The following is an 11,451-nucleotide window of genomic DNA, read 5'->3' as shown; positions in this document are numbered from 1 at the left end:
AAATACTGTCACAGCACCTCGTTCCTAGAATGTCACCCACCAGCTAACACCTCCCATGGATGGAGAGACTCTGTATTGGGAGAGACCTTCTCAAATCCCACCTAGGCAAAGTGATAGGCGCTGGGAGCCAAACCTCCCTGTGGTATGAACCGTGGCTATCCCTCGAGTCCCCAACCATCCCAATGGGACCACCGACAGAGGCAACTCAGAACCTCTTGGTTTCCAATCTTCTTCTCCTATCTGGTGAATGGGATATTGCTCAAATACGCCAATTACTACCAATGTATGAATCTGAAATTCTAAATCTCAAACCAAGCAAGTTTGGTGCTCCAGACTCCCTCGCTTGGCTCCCAACAAAAACAGGTGACTATTCGGTCAAATCAGGCTACCACACTCGAGGAGCAACATTATCAGAACCACACCTGCAATCACCAACAAATGAAGGTTTTAAGTGGAAAAGCAAAATCTGGGACCTGAAAACATCCCCTAAAACAAAATTCTTCATATGGAAAGCAATGAGTGGAGCACCCTTGGGCACAAACTTAAAACACCGAAACATCAACCCCACTGCCCAATGCCCCTTTTGTGGGGAAGAGGATACCTGTCTTCATCTCTTTGTCAACTGCCCTTTTGTAAAGCAGGTATGGAAGTCAGCCCCTTTTAGGAACTCTCCCGATGCACGATATATATTCTCATTTCGAGTCCTGATTAAGCTCTCTAAAAACCTCGTCTGTCTGCCCCCTGTGGAATCAGTCAAGGACCCCTTACCCCTTGGATTGTATGGTCGATCTGGCTTGCTAGAAACAACTTGATCTTCAATGGGAAACGCCTAACTCCGACCGAAGTAGTAACCCAAGCTATAGATGCGGCTCGTGAATGGCACCAAGCACAATCAATCCCCCCGATACCACAGAACAGGACAACGCTAACCCCAAGTCACAGAGCTGACCCGAGAGTGACTACATGTAACACCGACGCCGCCTGGAACGTCGGAACAAAAGATGCAGGATTGGGCTGGATCTTCAATGCAACAGACCACCGACCCATCATAAGAGGATCTACACACGCTAAGAATGTTTGATCCCCTCTCGTAGCAGAAGCCTTGGCAATCTTCCACGCTATCCAGGCGGCCGCAGATCTAGGGCTGGAAAACCTCTATATCGCTTCTGATTCTAAACAAGTAATAGAAGCCATCAATTCGGGATCTCCAATCAAGGAAATCCATGGGATGCAGTACGACATCCTCACTCTATCGTTAAATTTTCAGAAAGTCTGTTTCTCTTTTATCCCCCGATCTTGTAATAGAGAAACTGATGCGATAGCAAAGCTTGCTCTAAACCAAGTTGTATCGAACCCGGTTTAATTTTAATCTGAAACCCACTTTTTGAACAAACAAAAAAAAAAGAAAATTTTTTTTTTTTTTCGTCAATGTCTCAGATTAATTTGTCTAGTTTCATTTTCAATGTATCTTCTTACTGTATTAGAAACAATCTCTTTTTTTACAAACTTTATTGCAAAGCCTATTATGTTAAATATACATAATTTTTTTTGCCATTTTTACACTTATGATTGATCATCAAATCTTGGACACACACAAATACAAAGGCCCGCCATGACGTTTTCAAAAAGTTTGAGTGATCGATATATCATGTTTAGTTTTATGTTTATTTATTTTTAATTGTAGACGGTCCATAAATTAAATCTTTATAAATCTTTGATAAAAGGTCCAATGATTTTCTTTTGTTGTACTTTATAAAACCGCCTATTCCCCCAAAAACTTATTTACTTTATCGTATTCATACCCAAAACTTTGAGTCATGCCTATAACTACATAACTTTAACTAAAATTTGAACTATTTACACGAACTATCTAAATCCGGTGAAAACCAACAAATCAACAAATAGTGTTATTATTCTGTTAACATATGCTGACTAAGATGTCGTATTTGCAGTTTAAGATGTCACATAATACCATGAAACGACGTCGTTTCAGCTATTTAAAAAAAAAGACAAATATACCAAACCTGGATTTGAACCCATAATACCATCGTCACGTATTTAAACTCAGAACCAACTGAGCCAAGTAAACTTCTGATAACAGTGAGTTACGAGACAATATATATATATATATATAAATAAAATAAAAACATACAAAAAACACCTTCTACTTTCTCTCTGTACTTTCCCTTCTCCGATCTTCTCTGCAATTTTCTTTGTACTTAGATGGCTCTCATAATGAATCCTTATGAATCCTTGTTCCAGCTTTAATCTATCGCCTTTAAAAATTTTCCTTTTTTACGATTTGATCTGAATCAATAACTTCTCTTTTGGATCGATTTCTTAGAACTTCACAGGCAGATTCAGAGTCTTGTAGAAGCTGGTTTAAGGAGGAAAAAGATTTTGCAACTAATAGATTTATATGATTTCGACCTATTTTTGGGTATTGCAATTGATGGAGGCTCGTCGTATAGAGGGGAGAAGAGAAAGAAAGGAGAAATTATTTTTATTAGGTTTTGTTATTTTCATCGATTGCAAGGAACATATAAATTATCTATCTCTGAATTGAATTACAGAAAAAGTTACATTGCCTCGGTTGGTTCAGTGATGATTTTGTAGATTAGAGGTTGGGTGTTCGAATCATCATACTTGTTCATTTTTTTTAATTAGTTGAGACGACGTCGTTTTATGATGTTACGTGGCATCTTAAACTCCAAACACGGCATCCTAGTCAGCATATGTTAACGGAATAATAACATCGTTTGTCGATTTGTTGGTTTTGACCGGATTTGGATAGTTCGTGTAGAAAATTCAAATTTTAGTTAAGTTGATGTAGTTCTAGACAGGACTTAAAGTTTTAGGTGTGAATACGATAAATTAAATAAGTTCGTGGAGGAATATGCCGTTTTCTATAAACAACATTATCATACTTTTGGCTGGTTGTTAGAATATATGTTAAGTTTTAGTAAACAACTCAAACTTGATCTGAGTTTGTTATATAGTAGGCTCTATTATGCAATTGCTATATTACAATTTTAAAAAAAAAAAAAAAATCAACCAAACCCTATCTTGTTTGTCCACGAATATCACGATACTCATGATCCTTCAAGGCTTCAACATAAGCAAAATACAAATGATTGGTGGTAAATGTCGCCTCTAAGTGGTTAGGCTAAATTATCTATCTTCTCTCTTATAAGATCTTGATTCCCTTTGGAAAACTCCAAGAATCTACTATGATTACATTTGTGTCATTTACCTTTGTGGCAAATTTGGTGTTTCACTTTCGCACATCATCCTTTAGTTATCATTTCGTTTTTTTTTTGGGTACATTCAAAGTGAAAAATCTTTCAAGATCTCTTACACGGGCTATTCGTAAATCTTGCAGTCGCCAGAAAGCGCACTACCACATACATATTTTCTTAATGGATCTGTCGGTCAAAGTTAAGTATTTTATCTATGGTGTTCCATTTCGTAGAGTGTCAATACAGTTGTTGTTTTATATTCTTATATATCCAAATCTTTATTTGTTCTAGATTATGATCCTCTAAAAATCTTCACATGTATCTAAACCAACATTAATTATGTTGTTTGGTTTGGTCTCTCTCTACTCAACTTTCCAATGTGTCGGTTGTCGGATTTCATTTCGCGATTAACAAGACTCAAGAAAAAAAAGTGAAAAACTACTAAACGGAGATGAAAACAAAAAAGCTAACTATCTAGATTAAGTCAAAACTTAAAACCCCAAAAATCCGAAGAATCCAATAACTAAAAAAGAAAAGCATAAGTCAAACCTAAAAATATGGAATGGGTCACACGTTAATTTAATACTACTAATACAGTAACTCTTTATCCACCTGATGCTTCTTTATTGAAACCCCAATTTTTTTCATATAAAGAGATTTTTAAAAAGTTATATTAAAAAAAAAAAAAGAAGAGGCCATAGTGTGCATGTCGGAATCATCCAAAACGACGCCGTTTCAGAACTCAAGGAGAGCTTCGTCTCGAACTTTGCGCTTCAATTCCCAAAAAGTTTTTTTTTTTTTTTTTCTTTCTCTTTTCTCCTGTGTAAGTGCAAACATCTAATTTCCCAAGAAGTAATCTTAACTATTTGTAACAGAGATCCGTAAATTCAAAGCAACATCAACAACGTTCTTGGGCATCTCTCATCATTTTGTATTTTATATTCTATTTTCTAATTTTCCTGGAAAAATTTTTCCTTTTTTTTTTCATTTTCTTTCTTTTGTATGGGCTGATCAGAGAAAAAAGCTACTTTGTGTGTTTCGATTCATTCATTATTGTGTTTTTTGTTTAGCTGGAAGGTGTCTGAATAATTCAATGCTCTCTTCTTCTTCTCTTCCTTTCTAAATCTGTCTCTCTCTCCTCCTCTTCTCTCTCTCTCTCTCTCTATCTCTGTTCCGAAGCAGCCATGGGCGACGAACACTCTCTCATCCCAAAGGTACCTTTTTTTTTCTGGGTCTTTAAGCTTTTCCTTTGTTTATGCTTAATCTGATTAGGGTTTCTTGTTTTGAGTAATCAAATTGAATAAAGCCTTGATTTTTTCTTTTGGTTTGGTATGAACTGTTCTGTAAAAATTGACACTTTCTACATATCTGGGGTCTTGCGTGAATTTGAAATTTTTTAGTTTTCTTTCAGGATAATTTAATGATACCCATGTTGTTGTTATTTGACCCTTGAGTTAAGTTTTTTTTTTTGTTTCTAAATTAAGCAAAACAAGCCACTTAACATGAGGACTTTAATGTTAAATGTTTTTTTTTTTTTTTTTTTTTGGTTTTTGCAGGATAGTTTTGTCTTCAAGCTTCCTAAAAAATCACCACTTGTGTTAAGGATGGTTGTTCTCGTGTTTGTAATGGTCTGTGCTGTTTACATTTGCTCTATTTGTCTGAAGCAAATTGGTGTTGTCCCTAGTGCTGGGTTCATGAATGTTGAAGTGTTTGAGAGGCAGTGTCCTGAGCCTAATATCGAACCTTGGGACATACCTTATGTTCATTACCCTAAACCTAAGACTTATAGCAGGTAATGAGAGTGTGGTTTGTTTATTTTTTTCAGTTTGGTTCTTGAGTTTTTAAATGCTTGTGTTGTTGATTTGTGTTTGTATTGTGGGTTGGGGGATTTTGTTAGGGAGGAATGTGCCTGCAATCCTGTTAGGTATTTCGCAATTCTCTCGATGCAGAGATCTGGTAGCGGCTGGTTTGAGACTTTACTTAACAATCATACTAACATAAGCTCGAACGGAGAGATCTTTTCGGTTAAAGATAGGAGAGCTAATGTGTCGACCATTTTTGAGACGTTGGACAAAGTATATAATTTAGATTGGTTGAGTAGTGCTTCTAAGAACGAATGCACCTCTGCCGTTGGTTTGAAGTGGATGCTTAATCAGGTAAGGATCTAAATGTTAAAAATTCCTGCTAGTCTCTTTATACTGAATGGTTACTTACTGTTAAAAATAGCTTAGATGCTGCGCTTATCAATTTGTGATTTATGTAGTTAGAACAGATTCTACACTATGCGATGGTCACTGATGCTGTCACTTGGATAGTGTTCAGAATATATAATTTTAAGATAGGACTAAGCTATAGGTTTTAGATCAGAGCTGCAATCTTTTTGCATTTGATCGATAAAATAGACTTTTCTGCTTTAGGGAAGAACTGTTTTGGGATTGTAACCACTGATACTGATCTGTCATAAAGAATTATACGATTCTGGTTTTTATTGAGTTCTTGTTGTACTATTCGCCCTTGACATATGTGTTTGATTGTATTATGATGGTTCTGATCTTGGTAAGAGCAGAATTGAGGTTCCAATAGTTTTAATGTGTTTGCTTACCTTGTTGTTTCTCATATTTTGGTTTGTTGGTGGATTCTTTATACATTTTAGTTCACATGATTCTTCATATTTCATCTTGTTTACATTATAATGTGATTGGTTGTTGGGGATGAAAATTATGCAGGGTCTAATGAAACACCATGAAGAGATAGTAGAATACTTCAAAACCCGAGGCGTATCTGCTATTTTCCTCTTTAGAAGAAACGTCTTACGCCGGATGATTTCAGTTCTTGCAAACTCTTACGATAGAGATGCTAAGCTATTAAATGGTACACACAAGTCCCACGTCCACTCCCCTAAAGAGGTTTCCCTCTCTTTCTCTTCTTCTTTTTATTTGCATGTGTCTGCACATTTGTCTCTGTGAAACTAAACGTTTGAACAAATGGGGTTTCAGGCTGAGATATTGGCGCGATACAAGCCATTAATCAACACGAGTCTTTTGGTACCTGATCTGAAGCAGGTTCAAGAGATGACTTCAAAAGCACTTGCTTACTTTAACACCACTCGCCATATCTTCCTCTACTACGAAGATGTTGTCAAGAACCGCACCGTGAGAACATTTTGTGTTTTTTCAAGGTTCCTTAAATGGTTTCACTACACATATTGTTCTTATTAAGCCCTATGTTTTTTTTTTCCCTTTTGCAGAAACTAGACGATGTCCAAGAGTTTCTAAAGGTGCCAAAACTCAATTTAAAGAGTAGGCAAGTAAAGATTCATCATGGTCCGTTGTCACAGCACGTACAAAACTGGGAAGAGGTTCAAACGACACTGAAAGGAACCGGTTTTGAAAACTATCTACTAGAAGATTACCGCAGGTGAATTAACTCTTAGGAGAGAGTGATGTACATAAACCTCTCTCTCGCAGAAAGGTCAGACCAACTTTGTAGGAAAGTTTTGGTAGTGCCACGAACAGGTTTTTGCAAGTACTCTTATATATTTTTTTTTTAGTTATCTCGGTTTCTTCCAAGATTTACTCAAGTTAGTTTTTAATTCGATTCATTCTTTATCAGGGAACTAAGAGTTCTATTGTAATCGGGAACACGTTCTGGTTCATCCTCTTATTTGCTTCTAATGATTAGAAGAAAAAACAAAGATTTGCCAGTTTGATTAATTAACTATGAAAATTGTTTATCACATTTGTTTATATGTGATGGGTTATATATATTGTTCGTTGCACCAAAAAAAAAAAAAAAAATTTGTTCAGTTGGTTTTGTAGACTGAATTGATGGAGACACAAAGGGACGCTCTAATACGCCGAGAGTCCTTTTGTGTCATCTTTAATGAGAAGAGTATGTATTATTATTGACCATTTCTCTTTAAACTGACACAAGATGAATATTTGCGCTATAGTTTATACCTTACCGTTTTTTTAAACAATTTTGCTACTAATTTGTTATTTTATATAGAGTTTTTCTTTTTTTTTTTTTTAATTGTAGAAATTTTGAAAAATATAATTTGGGATTGATTGTTTTTGTAATTGAATTATTAGATACATGCATGAACAAATTTGTTTTGAAAGATTTAAACATTTTATAATTCTTGTCTAAAACTTTAAAAAAAATATATTTTAAATGAAACCTTGATCTAAGGATGCATATTTTGTAACAAATAGTTTTTTTGGTTGAATAACTTTTACATTCATTAAAAAAAAAAGCTTAAATATTTATATATATGCATACTTAAGCTTTTCAATTAAATATTATGAAACACTAACATTTTCTTTTATCAAGAATTGCAGCTTGACTAACTCTTTAATAGATATAATTAAGATAGACATCTTCCTTTCATGTCAGCTCTTCAATTTCTTGAATATAACTCTAGAATTTGGTTTTTAATAAGAATTTCATTCAGTTTTCTTTTTGACAACTTCTAAATATTAAAATATGAAAACTAACAGTCATGAATATATTCAACTATCTTCCTCTTTGTCTTTGTATTTTTCTAAACCAACATTCTACGGTTTTCTTCAACTATCTTTCATTTGATAGTGAACAAAACTCCAATCTTCTTTATATATAAAAGTTTATTTCTGTGAGGACAAACTTGCACGAAGTTCTCTACAATATTAACCAATATCTCTATCACTGCTGCAACTCTTCAAACTATTTACAAAATTGTAACGCCTAAACCATATGTCCATACATTCATGGTTAACGCCAAGAGGAAGAAGTGACGCTTTGATTCACTCCCGATGCCTTTTTATCTTTTGGTGATGCATCTATTTTCTTGGGACATGTGTTAAATCTCTCTAAATTTCTTGCGTAAATATTAAAACTGTTTGTCTTATAAAAAAAGAACTAAATTTTAACCCTCGGTACACCGCGGGATAATTTTTTTATAGCTAAAAGTTTTATATTTTAAGTTACGTTTGTTTTTTTGTTAATACTGTTTGTTTTGTTTAGTGTTTAAGATTGTAAAATTTTATTTTGATTATCAATTCTAGAATTTCACTCATGGTACAATTTGTTTTTACATAATCATAATAAATCAACTTAATTAGATATGTCTAATATTCTAAAATTGATAGTGTTAACAAAACAATAAGATGAAGATTTAACCCGTGTTCAAGCGTGGGACTAATGCTATTTTTTAAATTTATACTAATGTTAATGCAAACCGTCTAACCTTATAATGCATTCTGCAATATAACCCCGTTTTATAACATATAGAAGTTCACATATACATAATATTTTAAGTTTTTAGTAATTTTAATTTTATCAATAATCATACTTTGAAATTTTTTAAATGATGTTAAAATATATTAAAAATGATAAACCAAGTGAAATAGAGAAAATATTATTTTAGAAAGGATAATGTTACTGTCAAAAAGATAAGTGTTAGTTTTTCTCTTGGTGACCTTAGTTATTTTGTTGTCTTTTGAAAGAAAAAAAAATGCATAAGAATCTCATATACCTTGATTAGTATCGACATGTATGTATTATAAATGTCTTTCCCTTTCCCCTTTCAGATAACATGTTTTAAACAGTAACATGCTGTAAAAATTTAGTTAATAATATAAAAATGATAATAAAAGAGAAATTTAAAAAGTCTATCAAAAGTTGTTTATAAGTGGGTCATATTGAATTATATGTATCTAATATATCAACAAAAAAATTAGCATATAATGCCTATTAGTGAACGAAAAATATAGACATGAGGATACAGACGGTGGTTAGTCATGAGTAAAAACTGAAAACTTAATTTTATTGATATGATAAGCAAAACAATATATAACATGCTAATTGTGAAGAGAAAGGGTGTTTGACAAAACACTTAATTAAGCCGTATGTTTGATATTGTTAGTGATGCTAACTTGCGATTAGGGGCCAAGTAATTTATAGGCTCTACATTAGGTTGAACATTTCAACATTTGCACGCAATAGATTTAACGGTTAATGCTACTAATTAGGGATTAAATATCCGCAAATTTTTTGATTATTAGGAATATACAACCTTTGCCTTATTCGATAATTTCTGAGACTCTAATTTGTTTCTTTTTTTGGTTTTGCATATAGAGATTTAGGGGGAAAATTAATTTCGGAATTTAATGTGGTGAGTAATAATGACGCGTATACAAAATTGATTTCAAACTGATTTATAGGGTTCTGATAAAAGAAACGATTGACTCGATTTTTTTGTTGCTAAATATGTGAAAAATAATAAATGCAAATGGCATAGGATTGTAAATAGTTTAGGACTCCAAGGTTTTTTTCAAAAAATTGCTCTGAAAATGTTAATATAGATAAAAGACATGAAAGATGTTTCATATTCTTTTAATTTTAGTTTTGTTTGCTTTTAATGAGGATAAACTATGACAATCTCTCCACTGCTGACATGTCACCTAAATGAAGATAGTTGGCCATCTTTCATAGTATAGATTTGAGAAGTCGATTTGGTTTGATTGAAAAATAAGAAGATAAATAATAATAACAAATAAGAAGATTTGGGGGATGTATTGAAACCATGATTTTGGAGGATTTTATGGGATTTAGCAAAATTTGGAATTTTGATAGATTTTAGGGAAGTTGATATGATTTATGGTAAAATTCTTTCAAATCCCACCTAAAACCATGAGATTTGGATTTCTGTATTTTTGACTACACAAATCGTCTAAAATCTTCCAGAATCTCTAAAGCTTAATAAAATCCAAATCCACAAACTGTTTTAAATAACTGTGGGTTTTAAAGTAGATTTTTAAATCATCAGTTCAATAACAGTAAATTTTATTGGAATTTTTTAAATTCATGATTGAATAACATTTGATTTGTAAATTTTACACAAATCACTTAAAATATTTGTAGATTTTACACAAATCACTTAAATATCAAGTTGAATACACCCTTGGTTCATTTGGTACTTTGGGTTGAAAATTATAACAACAAATATATAATAAAATACTACTAGAATGAGAAAGACATGCATTTTCTGAATACAATATGTTGAAAGAAATACTTAAGAAAATAAAATCCTAAACAAGTTCTTCTTCTATGATCACAAGATGTTTTAAATCTTCATCGTCGTTTTTTCTTCGGCCTTCTTGACTTCATTCTCTTGTTTTGGTCTTTTACCTACCATGAACTCCATAGTTTAGTTTATAGAACTTTCTTTTGTTCTTTGCTCGAAGTCTTTGTTCTCTTTCTTCGGTCGTCTCAGTTTTGTAGTGAGATGACATATGTGCAGCAAATTTTTGAGAAGTATCAAACACACCATTGCATTTAGGACATGTATATGGGCCGTACTTTTCATATGGTAGACTATGTGTCCGACCATCATCTTGATTATTACCGTCACTTTTCTCAGTAGTTTTCTCAAAACGATTGATTGGTTTTAGTATTCTCTTCAATGAACGACCATCTTGGAGAATATTTTGGTCATGATTGTGCTTTGATGACAAGGAAAACATGTCTAAATGTTGAGAATATGCAGAATCTTGACGCGGATAAATGACATTAAGAGGTTTTGGATTCAAAATCTCGCACTTTCTTTCAAAAGTAATTGGAGAAGAAAATGTACGATTCCAAATATTAGTTTCAGAATTCATAGCACGTTTGGCACATTCAATACCATATTGTACATTGTCAAGCGTATTAGTAGGAATGATAACAGTATACCTATTTGTAATGGTTTGAGTGAGATGAGAATGATTACTGATAGAAAAATAATTGTCACTCATTATATGGTTTTTCACATGTGAATTTTGAAATCCAAAAGATGACGAAGAAACATGTGAATTTTGAAAAGAAGTAAAAGAAGGAGATGAGGAAAAAAAATTTCCATGGTTTGTGTGATCAGAACTAATGAACATCGATCTAACCATTTTAGAATTTTGGTTCATCTGGAGGGGGAAAAAACTATGATTGTTAGTATCATCACCAAGAAAATTGAAATTGTTTGGAACAGAAGACATTTCTGAAAGAAAGATAGAGCATATGTGATATCGTTTGCTCCTCCATATATATATACACACAAAATTAGCATTGGAAAATAAAGATATTAACCTCAAAAACGGAAATTAATCTTTAAATACAAAAGGAAAAAAATATACTTTATGTTATTATATTAAATATTCAGAAAGAAAAAAATTCCCAATTATTCATTTATTTCCCTGAA

At 32.9% G+C, this 11,451-nt stretch overlaps 2 protein-coding genes across 3 annotated transcripts; one reads left to right on the top strand and one right to left on the bottom strand.

Annotated features, from left to right (window-relative positions):
• The first annotated feature begins 3,889 nt into the window (after positions 1–3,889).
• Positions 3,890–6,952, top strand: LOC104766893 (uncharacterized). Of its 2 annotated transcripts, XR_764139.3 has the most exons (7): positions 3,890–4,453; positions 4,796–5,031; positions 5,137–5,395; positions 5,966–6,145; positions 6,236–6,391; positions 6,487–6,754; positions 6,852–6,952. XR_764139.3 is itself a non-coding variant. In XM_010490871.3 (6 exons), the coding sequence occupies exons 1-6, from the start codon at positions 4,424–4,426 to the stop codon at positions 6,658–6,660; spliced, it is 1,035 nt and encodes a 344-aa protein (XP_010489173.1). In that variant the 5' UTR covers positions 3,890–4,423; the 3' UTR covers positions 6,661–6,952. The 2 variants fall into 2 exon arrangements, 1 of the variants encoding a protein (XP_010489173.1); XM_010490871.3 differs by having other exon boundaries at positions 6,487–6,952.
• A 3,171-nt stretch (positions 6,953–10,123) lies between these two features.
• Positions 10,124–11,248, bottom strand: LOC104766894 (uncharacterized). The gene is given in 1 exon segment (XM_010490872.3): positions 10,124–11,248. A coding segment is annotated over 1 exon segment (939 nt). The 3' UTR covers positions 10,124–10,309.
• Between the last annotated feature and the right edge of the window lie 203 nt (positions 11,249–11,451).

Source organism: Camelina sativa, chromosome 19, assembly GCF_030686135.1.
Source record: "Camelina sativa cultivar CO46 ecotype springtype chromosome 19, ASM3068613v1".
Lineage (NCBI taxonomy): Eukaryota > Viridiplantae > Streptophyta > Magnoliopsida > Brassicales > Brassicaceae > Camelina > Camelina sativa.
Note: the sequence above shows the minus strand (reverse complement) of the source record. Positions and strands in the feature narration are given on the sequence as shown.

Bases quoted from the DNA above. Each gene is read 5' to 3' on its own strand.
- LOC104766893 (XM_010490871.3), top strand. From the start codon at position 4,424: ATGGGCGACGAACACTCTCTCATCCCAAAG. The intron at 4,454-4,795 runs GTACCTTTTTTT...TGGTTTTTGCAG, and splicing joins AACACTCTCTCATCCCAAAG to GATAGTTTTGTCTTCAAGCT. The intron at 6,392-6,486 runs GTGAGAACATTT...TCCCTTTTGCAG, and splicing joins ATGTTGTCAAGAACCGCACC to AAACTAGACGATGTCCAAGA.